Source organism: Mastomys coucha, unplaced genomic scaffold, assembly GCF_008632895.1.
Source record: "Mastomys coucha isolate ucsf_1 unplaced genomic scaffold, UCSF_Mcou_1 pScaffold22, whole genome shotgun sequence".
NCBI classification, from domain to species: Eukaryota; Metazoa; Chordata; class Mammalia; order Rodentia; family Muridae; genus Mastomys; species Mastomys coucha.
The window spans coordinates 222636375-222654642 of NW_022196905.1; the positions used below are offsets into that span (position 1 = coordinate 222636375).

Here is an 18268-nt window from a genome sequence, read left to right on the forward strand (position 1 = left end):
CCCCCCCCCAACATGAGACAGAGTGGCACTATGTTTCATCTCAGCCTCCCCAGTCCTGAGATGACAGGCCAGTGTCACAACTTCCCTATTTCTAAGTGCTCGGTGCCCTGGGGTCAGGCACCTCAGGATGTATCTCTCTGTGTAACACCCCCCAAAGCAGGGCATGATGGCTTGCTTCTGCATCATGGCCCCTCCTTCCCTCTACTCACCGTGAACCAGGTTGATCTCAGAGCCCAGCAGGAGGATCTCATCAGCAAGACGCTGGGCCGTCGGTAGCACCTCAGTGTGGTGTGCGCTGATGAGATACTGCACAAACTTCTGAAGCTGATCCCGGTTCATTTGTGACAGGGTCTCAGAGATGGGCAGCCGCAGCTCCACCTGGCGAGCATGACGAATGCGGTACAACGACAGTGCCACCACATGGGCGCAGTAGAAGAGGTCTCGATTGTCGCAGCCACAGCTCACAGATGTGATCTTACAGCGGTCAAAGCTGATAGAGACGTGGTAGAGGTGCTCTGGCTCTCCTGGGCCTCCCACTTCTCGGATATTCCCACTGAGGTGGAACCCTAAGACAAAACACACACTGAGGAGATTGGATCATCCCAGTAAGACTTTGATGCACAGTCCTGCTGAGAAGCCCAGTACAAATCACCTAACCTATCCATACCTCAGTTTCACCATCTGTCCATATGCAGCAATGATGATCTCCTCATGCCATTCTAATAGCTAAATGAATTACTCAGAAGCATTTAGAATGGCTTGATAAAGTTGAGTCCAAGCAAAACCTACTCATCTTTTTTGGGGGTGGCCTCAATTGTTCTTCACCTTGTTTATTTGAGACAGGGTTTCTCTGTGTAGCCTTGAGTGTCCTGGCCAAGGCCGTTTAGACCAAGCTGGCCTCAAACTCAGAGATATGCCTGTCTCTGCCTCCTGAGTGCCAGGACTAAAGGTATGAGTAAAGTCCCTAAACGGCACCCTGCAAAAGTCATCGGAGCAGCAGCTGGCCCCTTCTCCCTGTCCCAGCCTATAGCCAGGGTACAATGCCCCTGACAGGAGCTGTCAAAATGGCAGCACCTCATAGCTCCTCAGCCTGCAGCCATCACAGGAGCTGTCCACGGTGTTGCATCTCTTTTTCCCTCTCGGTAGGAGCTCTCCCTCCAGAGCTGTCCACAGTGGACACCTTCTTTCCTGTCGTCTCAGCCTAAGGCCTTCCTAAAACACCACTGCAGGAGCTGTCCATGGCGGCAGCACCTTCTCTCCAACCTCCCTAAATGGCTCCACAGAGATAGCTCCTCCACCAAAGCCGCCTGTGGCCGGAAAGGACTTCCCACCCTAACCCATGGGCTTGGTGCAGTGAAAACGGGGTGGGAAAAAAAGGAACCAATCCCTGAGCAGGAAAACTCACTAATCCCTGATCTTCCCACAAAACAACAACAACAACAACAAAAAAACCACCAATCCTTGAACAGGAGAACCCACCAGTTCCTGAGCTCCCTAAGCTAGACTTGAAACCCCACCAATCCTCACTCTGGAAACTTCTGCCCTGAGAAGTGCCACCCCCTCAGAAACCCTATAGCCCTGCCCTTTGTTCATTTCCCTGCTGTCTGCCCCTGGGAGCAGAGGGCAGCCATCCCTGGATTCATCCGTCCACACCTGGACCCTCCAATAAATCTCTTTCATGAGGTTTTCTGCCGGTGTGACTCTCTCATGAGAAGAAACCAAGCAGAAAAGAAGCAGTGAAGAGAAGAAGGGAAGAAGCAAACAAGTGGAGGACTGTGGGCCCTGAGCTCCTCAGCTCAGCTGGGCCATCTCTGCTGAGGAGTCCTCTCAGGGCTGCGTGGCTCCTGGGCCCCCATGTCTCAGGATGCCCTTCCTTGTGACACTGTCCCACCTCAGAGCTGCATGGCTCCTGGGCCCCCATGTTGCTGGATGCCCTTCCACTGCATGCCTTTTCCCTAAGAGCTTTATGGTTCCTGGGCTTCCAAGTCCCATCTGAGCAGAAACACAGTGAACAACTTTGCTGGGCCTCCAACTTATTCTCTGAGACAGGTTCTCTCCTTGAACATGAAGCTAGTTCTTGGCTAGGCTAGCCAGCTAGCCACAGAGATCCTCCCATTTTCAGTGCTGTGTTATAGACATGTAACACCGTACATGGCTGCTGAGCAACTGAACGTAGGTCCTCACACTTGAATAGCAGGCACTTTACCAAATCTGCCATCCCCTGCTGCTCTGTCCTTATTCTAATGATCAATAAATAGTATTATCAACATAGACACAATGTTTGAAATGCTTTCACCAGCCCTTGGGTTGCTATGGTTACAACAGCTTCAGAAGCTCTGAACTTCCTAAGAACATGTCAAAGGCCTGGGACACTTGAGGGCAAAGGGATGATGGAGCAAACCCTGGGCAGTCCTGGGTGTCTGTCAGGCTCATCCGACTGGTTGGGCAGCCTGATGAAACCTGCGTCATGCAAGGCATGGCTTCCTCATACCAGGGGTGCGCATGAGGCCTGTGGCTAGGTTATGCCCAGGAAAAGGGGTACAGAGGCTACCAGGCAGGGTCGGGTCACCTTGGCTGAGCCATGACCAGCTATCATGGAAAGCCAAGGATAAAATCTGACCCGTGTTTTGGCTCGATCACTACTGGTCCTTTTCTATGCACAATGCTAACATCTAAGGTCTTTCTTCACCTTCCTCCCTGTTTCCCAAATCCAGCCTTCTCTGGTCTTTTTCTTTTCTTCTATTTCAGAATGACTGGGTACACTGCCTGGGGTTCAGAGTCTGTTTTCTCCTCTAGCTCTAACTTTTGCTCCTCAGTCTTATTGAGGCCCCTGATATGAGATAGCAACTCTGACCCCAGATGTCTGCATTCTCTCCCGGATCCGAATCCGCTGCCTGAGGTGTGAGAGCCCCCCCCACCCTGGCCTGATACTTGTTTATTTCATGGTTGAGTGATTTTTTTTTTTTAAAACTTAAGTCATCCCCCCATCAGCATGTAGGAACCATCCACATCTATGGTGCACGGTTCCTCGATACAACACCTGGTGAGCTGAACAGGTGATTGGCTTTTCCTGCTCCTTCACAGTGATTACTTCTGTGTTTGGAAGCTTCCAACTTCTTCCTTTTAGTTCTTTATAAAATACACAATAAATTTTTGTCAACTATAGTCACTCTACTGTTCTACACATGGCTGCAAACCTTTGATTACAATCTCTCCCAGGACATGGCTGCCTAAGCCTCACACTCTCTCCCAGATCTGTGTGACCAGCTTCTACCAGGGCCCAGCTACAGATGCCTGTGCTCATTCTGCCTGTGGCTGGGGCAGGGTCTCACAAAGGAGCCTTAGCTGGCCTGGAACTCACAGAGATCCATCTACCTCTGTCCTAGGCACGTGCCAGCACACTAAGGTTGCTTTGGTTTTCAAAGCAGGGTTCACTGTTTAGTTCAGGCTGGCCCAGCCTCCTAAGCACTGGGGTTATAACTGTGTGCCACCATATCCAGCCTTCGCATTATCTGTCCCTTGGCTTTGTATGCCACTGCATCACAGATGCCCTCTGTGTGAGGTCAGGAACTGGCTCTTCCTGTGGTCAACCCTCTGGCCCTCCCTGGGACCCTGCTTCCTTCTTGTTTCTCCACATTGTCTTCCATCAGCTCGGCTGCCTGACATCCTTCACCTTCAGCTCACAATCGTGTCTCCAGCTGAAAGCCCAAATTCTAGAATTGTCAGCCATGCTTCAATCCCTACAGCAAGCCCCAGTCTGGGATCCAGCAAGAGCTCCATCGCTCTCCTCCTCCTTTACCTTGGTCCTCCTGCCAATGCCTGGTCCTTCTGTACCCCCACTTTCGGGTTCACCTTCCTCTCCCTGAGCCTCCACTAAGTCCCAATCTCTGAGGTCTACTATACCCTATCTTTAGTACTTTTTTTTCCTGCCCCATTGAAATAGGATCTTACTATGTAAGCTTAGATTGGCCTCTCCATCACCTGCCTCTGCCTCCCCAGTGCTGTACCTGGAAAATGCCACAGTATCTCACAACCACACCTGGGCCTCAGAGCAGGTTCTCGGAAGTTCCACAGCCCCTGGCCCACCTCCCTTCTCCAGCCTCCCCCATCTCCATGCCTAACCTGGGTGGGATGTTCACTCACCCCCAGCCTCCCCCATCTCCCCCAGGTGGGATGCTCACCCACCCCCAGCCTCCCCCCATCTCCATGCCTCTCCTAGGTGGGGTGCTCACTCACCTACTTGTAGCACTCGATCCACAGCCCCACTCTGTAGCAGGTGCAGCCCACGGGTGAACGGTACCCGGGTGTCCTGCTCACCTTCTGGGGGCTGGTAGCCTAGTGATGAGTACATACAGATCTCTCGCTCACTTCGTGGAAAAGACCAGAACACAATGCGCTTCTGAACTGGCTCTGGCACCCGGGAGAACCGTTCCTCCACCTGCAGGAAGCGCTGGTGGGTTAGAAACCTGGGATAGAATCCTGGCTTTGCCGCTTATAAGCAACACAACCTTGGACACCACCTGACTTCTCTGAGTCTGTATAAAATAGCAATGTGACAATCAACCATCCTATGGAGATTGGGAAGATAAATATATATACAAGTGAGCCACGCATGGTAGTGCACCCTGAAATCCCAACTACTTGGGAGGCTGTATTTATGCCAACTAGTTCAACACCAGCTTGGGTGACACAGTGAAGCCCCCCTCCCCAAGCAGCAAAATAGCTTTCAATACATACAACAGGATTTATTTACAATACTGCCTGGATCATAGCATTCTAGAAGTTTTCATTGGCAGGTTCCAGGGGTCTGGTGTAAAGCCCTCCTAAGCTCAGGCTTCGTTTGGGACAAGAAGAACTTAGATACAAGTGTAAGAATGACCAAGGATATGAGTTCCTAGCCTTCCCTCTGTTCAGCCCTTTAAGGAGATGGTGTCTTGACAGGGACACAAGATGCTGAAACCACAGCACTGGGTCAATGTCACAGCCTCAGAACCAGCCTGAGGGGGTCAGCATTACTACATCAGAGATGAAATGAACTCAGCTAGCTCTTCAGGATCCCTAAACTACAGAGCTCAAACTCCCAAGATCAGTTCTACCCTGGGTATTTCTTCCCCTACTCCTGCCCTGAGAAAAGCCCCTAGGAGGGAAGGGCTGACGACCTGCCATGCCCCAGAGACTCCAGGGAATAGAACCAGCATTTGAGGCTGTGTTCCTGTCTGAGTTGGCTAGTGACTGGCTGGGTGACCTTGGGCAAGTTTCTCAACCTCTCTGTGCCCCAGTTTCCTCAAAGTGAGAACAACTCCCAAAGGGCTCCAGAAGTTTTCCAGAGTTCTCTTAGCACCTGGTGCTGGCCCAAGGCAGATCCCTGCGGGTCCTGAAGACAGTTTTAGGGTTATTCTGTACATGTCACATAGGGTGAACAGTACAGAGGCCCTACCCAGGTTTCTACGAAAAGGGGGAGTCAGTGATTGGGCTCCTGACAGTTGGCAGATGACTAAGGAGGGATTTTCCGGTCATGAATCAGAGCCTGCTCAGTCCAGGGTCAGTCTAAACCCATCCATCCTAGCTCAGGAAGAGTTGTGAAGCAAAGAGCAACCTCAAAGTCAAACTAAAAGACAGTCGTATGGGACTGAGAGGAGCCTCTGCCCCTTCTCACGTTCTTGAGGGACCCTAAGACAGAGAGAGGGGACTTTCGGGGCTCCACCCACAGGTCACAGAGTAGGGGTTCCAGGAGCCTCTCCCTACATATCCCAACCTTGCTCTGGAATAGCTGGAGGGAGGGGCAAGGGAGGGAGGAGGGGCAGAGAGCCCTTCCCTCAGTGACCCTGCCTCTTGTCCCACAGTCGGGGGATCTGGAGAGGTCTGATGGGCTCTGGAGGCAGGAGCACAGGGATACAGGGGTGTCATGTATAGGCCCCGCAGAACCGGGGGTCTTCTTCCTGGAGGGTGGGACAGGGAAACCCTAAGGCAGTAAGGGAGCAGTGTGGGTCTCTGGGCTGGTGTGTCTCCTGGGGAAGAGAAGAGGTCTCAATAGAGACCCGGAGGGTCGCGGACGGAGAGGCTCGGGGTGCGGGGCCTGGGAGGCGGGGTGTGGGGCTGGCTGCTGGGGAGGGGGCGAGGTATGAGGCCTGGGGCAGGCCGGGGCCTTACCTGCTCGAAGGCCCAGCTCTCGGCCACCCGCTTGGCGCTGAGGTCCAGCAACGGCTCGGGGCGACTGCGACGGGCCCCGGTCCCGGGCTCGTCTCCCGCGGGGCAGCCCCGGCTGCGCTTGGCCGCCGGGGGCTCCATCCGGCCGAGCCGGCCGGACGACGCGGCCCCTTTAAGACTCTTCACAACAATGAAGCCGTCTTAGCAGCCGCTGCCTCCTCAGCCGAGACCCCGCCCCCGCCTCCCGACTTCTCTCTTGTCATTGGCTATCTTTGAAGACCCGCCTCCGAGCGGCCGATGTTCATTCGACAATCTCCACGTCCGTCTTTTCTGTGCCATCCAGTAACAGGTCGCAAGGAGAGTCGCTGTCCATCACGGGGCGGTATGAGCCAATCACGACGAGGGAACCCCACGGCTCGGCCTTGTGAGGAGTTTCGGGGCGGTCTCACGTTCATTCACAACATTCCTTCCCCGCCCCTTTGGGCCAGCCCACAAGCCTGGCGGCTGGGGCTGCGCCTACACACGGCTTTGTTTACGGAGGGTCGCTTCCGGCCGCCTCCCGGCCGGGGTTGACTCTCTCTGGGCTGTATGACCCTGGAAACTCACGCAACCTCTCTGGTACAGTTTGGATGCTTTGAGAGCCCCCTGGGGCCAGCACAGTCCTTCCTAGAAGTGCGCTTGTGGGCTGTTAACTTAAGAGTTCCTCTTGAGCTGCGAGCTAAGACACCCCAAATCCTTTCTACGTCTGTGGAACGAACATGGAACTGCGCATTTCGACCCATGAGAGTGGCAGTTTCATTAGGTTGGACTTAATGCATGTCAAATCCCCCCACTTCGAATCGCTTTTTTTTCCCCCCTGACTCAGCTTATATTTTCCACAGTGCGGAAGCTACGCACCATCTTCGTCATTTTTCCATACCCTACCCTCATGACCTAAGAGAACCCTGCGTTTTCCTACCCTTGCGGCCTCTCCGGCATCATTTATTCATCTATTCCAGGATTAGACGCCCCACCTCGAACTACCTCTGAAGCTCCCCCACCCCTCTCTCATTATGTAACCCGGGTTAGTCTGATTGGAGATCCTCTTGCCTCATGCTCCAGAACTCTTGAGATACCAGGGTAAGGAGGTTGTTAAATGTCTCTCTGAACTCTGAGAGCTCCATGGATCAAATGTACGTCCATGGGGAGACAAGTCAGCACGTGGAACAGCGCCCAGCGTACTGTAGATGTTCAAACTAAAACGTGCTGACCTAGCTGTGATTCCATTTAGTGTTCAGGATCCTCAAAGCAGGAAAAGTCCAACCTGGCCCCCAGAAGCCCACTAGGAACTCCTGCTCCAGGCCTCACAACTCTTCTCTCTGGCACTGGCCTACTGGTTGCTTTTGAACAGGCCCCTCCCCACAGTGGGAACTAATAGTCACTAAGTAGCCTGTGAACCCTTGAAACAGGGCTGCTCGAGTGGGGCTACGTTGTAGGGAGACCAAGGCAGTGGAGGAACTGGAGAGATGGCTCAGAAGGTAAGAGCACGGGTCAATAGATCCTAGAAGGCTTGAGTTTGAACCCACATGGCACACAATAGCTATGACTCCAGCTCCAAGGGATCTTACATCCTCAGCTGGACCCTGTCTCAATAACAGCAGTAATGTCTTAGTTTTCTTTGTTTCTTTATTTCAGTTTTTTGTTTCTGTGTTTTGAGACAAGGTCTCACTATGTAGCCCTGGCTGTCCTGGAGCTCACTCTGTAGACCAGGCTGACCTCGAACTCAGAAATCCGCCTGCCTCTGCCTCCCAAGTGCTGGGATTAGAGGCGTGCGCCACCACTGCCCTGCCATACTACTACTTTTATAATAATTATCTTCCTTTCGTATTATTTTAAAAATTGTGTACTTATTATTCTATAGCATGAATGCGTCTGTAGGGTCAGAGGCAAGGTGGTAGGGCCAGCTTGGATCTTTTACTTGGCCTCTACCTCCTGAGCCAGTTCACCAGTCCTCCTTTCAAACTATTTAAAGAACTTTTTGTGATTTTCACTTATTTCTACTTTATGTGTTTTACTTATTTCTACTTTATGTTTTACCTGAATAGATGTCTGTGCACAAAGTACCCATGGGGACAAAAGAGGGGGCCAGGTCCCCTAACAGCAAGGGCTCTTAACCAGCTAAGTTATCTCTGTTTTTGTAGGACTTAGCTGGGCTTAAGAACCCACTGCCTTGGTCCCAGCACGATGGCTCAGTGGATCAAAGTGCTATCAAGCCTGACTGAGTCTGACCCACAGAACTGAAAAGATCAAAGAAGAGAAGCCAATCCTACAAGTTGTCACCTGACATCCACATGCACTGTGGCATGTGCACACAGACAGAAAGTAAGTACAATTTAAAAAAAAAAGCTAGGAGTCACTGCCTTGGCTGGGGTGCATTCTGTGATAGTGCTGTCTTTGCTTGCTAGGCCCAGGGCTCCATCCTCTGTAACAGAAGGAGAAGGAAGGAGGGGAGGAGGGGAAAAAGGAGGGAGGGGGAAGAAAAGAATGAAATCCCCTAGCCCAGAGGTGGTGGCACAAACCTTTAATCCCAGCACTTGGGAGGCAGAGATGGGTGGATCTCTGTGAGTTCAAGGCCAGGCTGGTCTACAAAGAGGGGAAGAAAAGAGAACAAAATCCCCACAGCTTAGCCACCATGACAGTGACGACTACTTTCTTAGATGGGAAAACTGAGGCTTAGAGAGCTTAGCTGCTTGCCAGGGTCACCCAGCAGGAAGAAGTAGCCTGGAAGGCCTGCAAGCCCCCAGTTTCCAGGGCTGGGTTAGCCAGTCAGGGCCTCCATGTTGAACAGGCTGGGGCAAAGACAGACCCCTGACAAGGGGTAGCCAGGGTGAAGGGAGGCTGGAGGACTTAGGGTCTCCCTTCTGAGTGGGCCTCAGAGGCTGGCTACCCAGGGAACTTGTCAGAGTCTGATCATGCATGCTCCTGGGGAGGAGTCATCAGGTGTACTGCCCACAAACATCATCAGCACAGCTTGTAGACAATAATAAGGACAGCTTTTAGAGTTGATTTTATTGACACAGGGTCTCAGTGGACCAAGCTGTGTTGTTGGGAATGACCCTGAATTTCTGATGTTCTCTTCACATCTGCAGTGTTGTGCTCACAGGCCTGTGCCGCCACGGTTTATTCAGTGCTAGGGATCCATTTTGGGGATTCGCCTGAGCACTCTGCCACTTTAACATTCTGCTGCCTAAGCTTTATTTATTCTTTGATAGAAGGTCTCACTGGCCTGGAATTTTTTTTTATATAGTCCAGGCTATCCCTGAACTCCTGATGTTCCTGTCCCAGCTTCCCAAGGGCTGAGGTCACAGGTGTATTCCAAAATGCCTGGCTGTTTATTTTCTTCATTCTGTCATAGTGGATATCAACATTGACAAGATCCTCTCTCACAAGTGGGGCAGCTGGGGAACAGAAAGGCTGGGTGTTGACCTAGCTGGGGTCACAGTAGACAAGGGTCTGAATCTGGGTTCAGAAAACAGGACGAGTGAGGGAAGTGAAGTCCAGCGAGGCCAGGAAGCTGCCCGTGGTCACACAGAGATCCTAGTAAAATATGGGGGAGGGGGTTTGGGGGGAGTTGTCAGAATAGAGCCAGGAAAGCTGAGGTGTCCCCTGAAGTCTCAGGACTTATTTCAAGCATACCCCCCTCTTAGGAAAGGTGGTGGCAGTGGTGTTTCCGCCTTGGCAGCCCCTGACCCCTGCTGGAGCTGAAGCTCTGGCTTCAGGAAGTCCTTGCCATGTCTATTCAGCCTGTGCCATGAGCTCACTGTCTAGGCATCTGGAGCTCCTGACCCCAAACCCAAGTGCTCTCGACCCACAGGCGAAGTAGGGCTGCCCATGCAGACTCAGATGAGGGAGGGGCCACAGATCTGCAGCCTGGGGACATATCTACCCTGAGGGTTCCCTTGTTCTGCCAGCGACAGCCAGCTGACACAGCCCTGCCAGCAGCAGCAGCAGCAGCTGACACAGGCTTGCTTGTGGTAGCACCACAGCTCAGCAGTCCCACTGGCCACTTCAGCTTTGTGAAACCCTTTGGAAACACAAGCTCACAGGCAGTGTTGCCAGGAGAAGTTGCATTCCAGACAGGGAAAAAGTTGTGTCTGAAATCTCATTTGATGGCTCCCTGGCCCTGGAGAAGGGGCCTCTGATGGCTAAGGACAGCTCATGACCACACTAAAAAAGCCCTGGGTACTCCAGGTTCCTGCTTTGTCCCACTAGGGTGGGATTCCGGGTTTCCATTTTAAATAGATGGGGCCACGGTGGCTCAGAGAGGTTAAATGACTAGCCGATGTTGTCACACAGGCAGCCAAGAGGTGCCTGGGCCTGTCTGTCATTGCAGCATGAACCGAGGTAGGGGTATGTCAAGTTTGAAGCCAGCCTGAGCTACACACAACTGTCTAGAATACAAGAACAACACACCTTCATGCAGAATTTGAGGTTCAGGAAACTAAGGGAAATGAAGAGAAAGGTAGCCAAGGAGTCCTAAGGGACAGGTGTGTTATCATTCCAGATCCCTGCCACTGGGCCTTTTGAAGATGTTACCAAGCTGGCATCAGAGCCACAGGGCAGCTACTCCTATAGTTTCTTGGCTTGCCTCAGGCTAGTTGGGGGCAAGCCTGACTGGGTTTCCAGGGCCTCCCAGTGGCCCATAGCCAGGTTCCATGGGTCTCCTGCTTTTTCCCTGTTCCATAAAGATGGGTGAAAAGAGGGTACTCCAGGGGTTAGAGAGATGGCTCAGAGGTCAAGAGCGCTGGCTGCAACTTCAGAGGTTATAGGTTCGATTCTCAGAACTCACGTGGTAGCTTACAAATATCTACAACTCAGTTCTAGGGGATCTAGATCTTTCTTCTGGCACTAGGAACACATGTGATGAACAGACAGACACATGCAGGCAAAACACATACATAAATAGATTTATTTATTTATTTATTTATTTATTTATTTATTTATTTATTTATTTATTGAGACAGGGTTTCTCTGTGTAGCCCTGGCTGTCCTGGAACTCATTCTGTAGACCAGGCTGACCTCAAACTCAGAAATCCTCCTGCCTCTGCCTCCCAAGTGCTGGGATTAAAGGTGTGCGCCGCTGCCACCACTACCCGGCTTAGAATTTTTTTAAGTGTACACTCAACAATGCTCCTGTGCTTGTAGGTATTCTGTGGCAAGGGCAGCAGCTCAGAGGGGCAAGGTATGGAAATTCGGAAGATGAATGACTCCTGATTGGCAGCGGCTCCCTAGCACTGGGCTCTCCTGCTAGAGCTCACAGCAGAGGGCTGGTCAAAGGCAACAGTGGGCAAGGTGGGTGGTGGGTGTTATGTGGGGGGGCAGGGCAGCTCCCCAAACACTAGACTTTCTCGGCAGGAGACCCTCTCCCTTCTTTTTTCCCTTCCACACACACCAGCTCCCGGGCCAGCCAAGCGGGCTAGGGAAGTCCTAGGGTTCATCCCTAGTACCAGACCAAACTCAAGCAGGGTCTGGCAGTGGGCCCAGCACTTTAATCCTACATCTCAGCCCTGAGGAGGCAGGGACCAGCCAGGTCTACACAGTGAGTTCCCAGCCAGCCAGGGGTACTTAATGAGGTCCTGTCCCGCTTCACATAAAATAAAGAAGTCCCTCAAACCCTACAAAGTGACCACTTCCTAGTGGCAGGCGAGCCCTCTTCCACTGGCACCCCGGCTCTTGGCTTTTGGACAGTCTTAACTCTGCGGCCTAGGCAGTCCCAGCTAGCCTCACACTGCAGGCCATCCTCGTGCCTCAGCCTTCCAAGCCAGAGTTTATAGGTGCCCATTACCATTTACGGCTACATGGGGGGGTGGGGAGTTAAAAATATGTATGTCTAATGAGCCGGCATTATCTCATTTGGCTGTGTGGTTGGTCCTGAACTACCCATTCCACAGAGGTCTCTTCATTGAACTTAATGAAGTCTATGCTCTTGCTTAGTCATGGGCATACTGCAGGCACCTGGCCTCCCAGCCTTCTCTGTTGAGAATGAGGTGGTCTGCAGTCTTCAAGGGGACTCTAGAGGAACTGTTGACATCAGACACAGGAGCAAGCCTATTATAAATGAATTTTCACCACTGTTCACACATTGTAGCAGAATGTTCACCTCTGTTTAGGTCCAGAACTTGCAGTCAGGCCAGGAGGAAATCCAGTTCACCATCCACCATGCCCCTCTCTGGAGTCCCAGGCAGGTACTTACCTGTCCTGCCCTTTCATAGAACTGTACCTGCGTACCATTCTGAATCTGGTTCGTTACAAGGGCAACCTCACAGAAATCTCTGCTTCTGCCTCCTGAGTGCTAGGCTGTTTTTAATTGGGGGCAGGGGAAGGAGATGGGGAGAGCTCATCAGCTCAGGTCTGCCTTGAGCCATGTGGTGGAGGCTCATCTTAAACTTCTTCAGTTTTCCTACCTCTACCCTGAGTGCCACATTTACAGGCCTGTAAGAATTGTGTCCAACATTAGCATCATGTTTCCAGGGCTCATCTATGTTGTAGCCTGGATCGGTGCTCTTTTTCCTTTCTCTCTCTCCCCCTCTCTCTCTTGGTTTGGGACAGGGTCTTTCCATGTAACCCTGGCTAGTTTTGAATTCATAGAAAACTGCCTGGCTCTGCTTCCTGAGTGCTAGGACTAAAGGCATATACCACCACACCTTGCACACTTCATGGAGTAGAGGGTTTTTAGAAGGCCAGATCATGCAGTGATGGCACACGCCTTTAATCCCAGCACTTGTATGGCAGAGGCAGGCAGGTTTCTGAGTTCACGGCCAGCCTGGTCTACAGCTCAAGTGCTGCAGCATTTTCTGTCCAGTCACATTAGGGCAGTGACAGGCCTGTGATTGGACAGAAATAGAGAGGTAGGGCTAGAGTTGGAGGAGGAGAAAGGCCAGAGGGAGGAGGAGAAGGCTCTTTACCATGGAGTCAGGGGATGATGAGGAGTCAGACCCCGAGTGGTTATACAACCAAGCAAAGGTTTTTACAAAATAAGTAACTGGGTTAGAATACTGTCTTTATTATTTGGTTCTGAAATTATATTGGCATTTTGTAAATTGTGATCTTATTATTATATAAACCTGATTGGATATTAAAGCCTTAAGAGTCGTGCATTATGTACCAGGTACTAGGCGCTAGCTAGATGAATGATTGTTGGGGTGTGTGAGGTGTTGCATGTGAGCGAGATGTTGTAGCTAGCTGGGAGAAAATAGCAAGAACTTAGTGATGAGGCTGGACGGTACCAGCACAAGAACATGGCATGCAGGAAAGGGCGTTTGTGGGGTGGATTCTTTTTTATAATTCCTGCAACACATAAGTTCCAGGACAGCCAGGACTACAGAGATCCCATCTCCGCCCCCCCCCAAAAAAAACCAAAACAACCCAACCAAACAAAAGACATTGGATCCCCTGGAACTGAAGTTATAGGCATTGTGAGCTGCTGTGGGTGTGGGTGCTGGGCACTGAAACCCATGCCTCCACTAGCATTTAACCACGGATCCAGCCATCTTAGCATGTCAATGTGTGTGTGTGTGTGTGTGTGTGTGAGTGTGATACACACACAGGTCATAGGGCAGCCTGCCTTTGGCTCTCTGCTACCACATAGGCTCTGGGGACTGAACTCAGGTTGTTATATCTAGTGGCAAATTCTTACCCATTCAACTATTTTTCCAGCCCCTCATTCCATTTATATGACTAAATAATATTCCATAGTGGCTGCCCAGCACAGGTAATGCAAAGGTGGACATTTGCTGCCTTTGTGTTTCAGAGTTCTTGGGGGAACCAGGATTATAATACAGAGGGTATTTATTGACTGAGTGGTGTCACAGCACCAGAGAGCTCTGGTCAAGTCCCTAGGAGGCTCCCTGGAGTGCTGCTGCTGTTTGGAGCATGAGCTTGATGGCAGGCGGCAGGCACTGCGGAGGCATTCCACACTGAGACAGCTGCTCCTTCCATCTGGGCTTGCCCAGTGCAGCTCAGTCAGGTGGTTGTCACCCAGCCACTGCTCCTGCATCACTCCTCTGCAAGTGTTGGCACTAGGAACAGGCTTTACAGTCGCTGGTCACCTCTGAATCCAGCGATGGCTTCACACCAGGTGACCACAAAAGGATAACCCCCGTCTGTTGCCATGGCAACCGCCATACATTCCCAGCATCCACCCGCCTGCCCTATTTCCTTCTTCTTCCTTGCCCCCTTTGTCCTTTTCTCCCCCAGTACACCTCTCCTGTGGAACTGTGCTGGCCTGGTGTGACTAGCTGCTCTTCTAACACAACAGCAAGTGCCATCCCACATACATGAAGCTGCGAGCTGCACTCCACTAGCAGGTAACTGAGCTTTTGTTGTTTTCAGACAGGGTCTATGTAACCCTGTACACCAGGCTGGCCTGGAACCCAGGGCTCCAACTACCTCTACCTCCTGAGTGCTGGGATTAAAGGCACACACCACCACCTAGACACCCTATTCTTACCATCATAAACACCTGAGGAACCAGAGAGCATTTAACAGCTTCCACTTCTGTGCACCCATGTAGGGATAGCTCACAGCTGCCTGTGATTCCAACCCTAGATGGGTGTTGTTGGCCTCCTCAGGGACCCATGCTTATGTGCTCACACACACACACACACACAGGAATCACACTGGCCCTTAGGCACTTTAATCTCAGAACTTGGGAGGCAGAGGCAGGTACAGCTTTATGAGTTTGAGGCCAGTCTGGTCTACACAGGGAGACCCTGGCTAAGAACCAAGCTAAACCCAAGACAGGCCACTGAGGGACACATGGTTCTTGGGGCTATATCCACAATGGGGCAGACCCATTCTTCTAGATCTGTGGTGAGGGTACCAGAAGGTAGGTATGACAGGAAGCTGCATGCCCGGACACTACTTCATCACCAACCAGAGGCAGAGGCACTAACAACCGCTTCAAGGCCCAGCCTCTCAGGGAGCCCTCCACGCTCACAGGACAGCAACTGTGTCCTGGTATGACTAAAACCCAGCAGGTCCTTCTTGTGCTTTGCAAGTGCTGGGTGTGTCTCAGGGTGCCTGCTTAGCACACACCAAGTGGATCAGATCCCCAGCAGCCAGCTACGGTGAGTCAGAAGCCAGTCTGGGAGCACTAGACAGTCTCAACACTAAATTCTGACCAACACAGGCCTTACCTCAACACTGGGGCAGTCACTGGTGATCCGACAAGTCTCTGCCTCCTTAGTGGGCAAAATGGCCAGGCACAAAGGGATGGGTCAGCAGCACACTCAATGCTTCACCCCAGGGCCACACCACAGGAGATGCCAACTGGTTAAGCACCCTGTGTATGACATGATCAACATGTGGCCCAGCAGGTCTGAGAGACTACGGTGATGTGAGTCCCTCAAGGACAGGAAAGCACCAGAATGGCCACAGCCTCTGTGACACAGCTTTATTGGGTAACACTGGAGCATCCCCAAGTGGCTCTGGATTACTGGTGACAGGAGGAGGTGGTGCCTCACTGGAGATACAGGACCCTTCTTCATGTATAGACAATGATGACTGACGTTAGATGACTGGGGTGGGGACCCGGCACTTGGAGTGAGGTCATTCCCACCGAGTCCCTGAATTCCCCACTGAACCGCTGGAGAGACAACAGAGACAAGTTGATCACACCCTGTCACACCAGTAGAGGAAGCTGAGCACTCCTTCAGTACCCCGGAGGGAGCGAGCCTGAGGCTTTACCATCCCCTGCCCGTTGTTGTTCCAGGTGCCACCAGGACTGGAGCAGGATCCTCTCCCTCAAGTCCAGCCAGCCTGTGGGGTCATCTGCAAAGTCCCCGTGCCTTCAGGATGCTGTCTTGCCAGGGGCAGTGGCCCCTGGCTTCTTTGATGCTCCCTTCAGCAGTGCAAGCTTCTTAGGCAGGCTGGAGCTGGCCTTCATCACCACGTCATGCTCGATCTTCTTCCGGATCCCCACTTCCAGGCTCTGTGGGGACACACAGCAAGTCCTTACTCTGCCTGAACATACACACACCTTCCTTTTGTTCTTTGTCAACGGCTTCAGACTCAAGATCTTCCTACCTTCATTCACCCCCGCAGGCCTATATGCTACTATGCTCCAGGTCAAAAGCAAACTGAATCCTTCTATCTCTGTGTCTTTGCTCACACCCATTTTACAGATGGGAAAACAGAGGCTCTTGCATTAAGCCCAGGGTCCGAAAGCCAGGGATAATGGTGATAGCCCTTTCTGTCTCATGTCTTACCCACTTTCCTAGGGCTCCAAGTGAGGAAGTTTAAGTCACTGACTGGCAGCTACCCACACCACTCCTGCTCTGCCTGAGCTCCTATGACCATGACGGCTTTGTGGGGTGAGCATAGGAGTTCTGAGGAAGACAACACTGTGTCAGTCATGAGAACATAAGAAAAATACCACTAATAAAAAAGGTTCCAGGGACACTGTGTGGTGTCTGAGAGAATATCAGGTCTAGCAGAGGAACGGGCCAAAGGATGAAAAGCAATGAGGACTGGGAAGTGAAGGACTTGGGCTTTTGCTCAACAGGAAGCAGCCATGGAAAGTTATGGACAGAAAGGGAACCAGTTTTGAGCACAGGCAGGTGCCTAAGCTGCTGCAGCAGTGAGAGGGCAGAGCTGGCTAGGAGCTGACCCTGAAGATGGATGGGAGGTGATGGGCAGAAGTAGGTGGATTCTGCATGGATGCTAAAGGGACCAGACTGCATATGAACCATGTTCAAGAGTGACCTCTGAACCTGAGAAGGCAAAAGGTCAAGTGGTGGGCTGTGGGAGGAGCTCACTTAGGACCTGAGAGTCAGTACCCCATGGAGCAGAGCAAGCTGTTGGGTAACTTATCTAGGGAGACAGAATGAGCTTAAGACTTAAGCCAGATTGGAGCTCCTAATTTTTTGTTTTTCTGTATGAGTATTTTCCCTGCATGTATGCAGTGCTGGTGGAGAGCAGAAGAGGGCACTGGAAATCCCCCGGGACTGGAGTTAGGGATGACTGTGAGCTGCCTTGTGGGTGCTGGAAATCGAACTGAGGTCTCGTGGGAGCGTAGCCAGTACTCTTACCCACTCTCTGGCTTCCGACTCTCTAATGTCTTAATCAGTTCAGTCCTTCCCGCCTGGATTACCAGCTAACTCTGACAATAAAAAGCTGGATGCTGTGTGAACACTCCATACTCCTAGCACTCAAGTAAATGAGATAGGGCAAGTTCAAGGCCAGCCTGGGCTAGAGTCAGACCTTGTTCCAAAAAAAGCTGGAGCTGGATGTTGTGGTGCACACCTTTAATTCCAGCACTCAGAAGGCAGAGGCAGGAAGACCTCTGTAAATTAAAGGCCAGCCTGGTCTACACAGTGAATTCCAGACTAGTAATTCACGGCTGTATAGTGAGACGCTATCTTAGGAAAATAGAGGGTAAGGAGTGGATGGACTGGGGACCTGGCTCCTTTAGTAGAGTGCCTGACTGGTATGCACAAATCTGAGTTTAATCCATAGCACTACATAAACAGGGCGAGGTGGTCCAAACCAGTCACAGCAGCTCTCTGGAGTCCTAGGCTATACAGCTCCGGGCTAGCCTAGGCTTGCATGAGGGTCTTTCTCTGAAGCACAGAAGCAGACAGAACAAAAGGTAACAAAACTGGGCCGGAGGAATGGCTCAGTGCGTGAGGGCACATGCTTCTCTCTCAGCCGACCTGGTCAGGCTCATAGCTCATACCGCCTGCAACTCCAGGAGATCAGATGCCATCTTCTGGCCTCTGTGGGCATATGCACTCAAGTGCATACACCGCACATACATAATTAGAACATATTATTCAGGAGGCTAGAGCATCACTCGGCTGTTAAAAAGCACTCTACTGTCTGGAGAGATGGCTCAGCGGTTAAGAGCACTGACTGCTCTTCTGAAGGTCCTGAGTTCAAATCTCAGCAACCACATGGTGGCTCACAACCATCTGAAATGAGATCTGACGCCCTCTTCTGGTGTGTCTTAAGGTCTGAAGACAGCTACAGTGTACTTACATATAATAAATCTTTTTTAAAAAGCAGCACTTTACTATTTATTTTTATTTATTTCTGAGACAGTGTCCTGGAATGTACTAGGCTGGCCTTGAACTCTGAGATC

General features: G+C 51.6%; 1 protein-coding gene and 1 long non-coding RNA gene across 7 annotated transcripts in view; one reads left to right on the forward strand and one right to left on the reverse strand.

The window, feature by feature from the left end:
• Zswim4 (zinc finger SWIM-type containing 4) overlaps positions 1 to 6386 on the reverse strand; it is a 26104-nt gene extending 19718 nt beyond the window's left edge. The window contains exons 1-3 of the mRNA XM_031340569.1: positions 6151 to 6386; positions 4237 to 4438; positions 210 to 566 (exon numbers count right to left, since the gene is read on the reverse strand). Of these exons, the coding sequence (XP_031196429.1) occupies positions 210 to 566; positions 4237 to 4438; positions 6151 to 6288 (697 nt within the window). The 5' untranslated portion in view covers positions 6289 to 6386. The remainder of the gene's footprint in view (positions 1 to 209; positions 567 to 4236; positions 4439 to 6150) is intronic.
• LOC116069713 lies at positions 4789 to 16585 on the forward strand. Of its 6 annotated transcripts, XR_004110111.1 has the most exons (5): positions 6334 to 6529; positions 8328 to 8508; positions 14383 to 14492; positions 15899 to 16253; positions 16407 to 16585. It is a non-coding gene; the product is annotated as an uncharacterized LOC116069713 (long non-coding RNA). The 6 variants fall into 6 exon arrangements; XR_004110109.1 differs by lacking the exon at positions 6334 to 6529 and adding an exon at positions 4789 to 4868 and having other exon boundaries at positions 15899 to 16585; XR_004110106.1 differs by having other exon boundaries at positions 6347 to 6529; positions 15899 to 16585.
• Positions 16586 to 18268: the final 1683 nt, after the last annotated feature.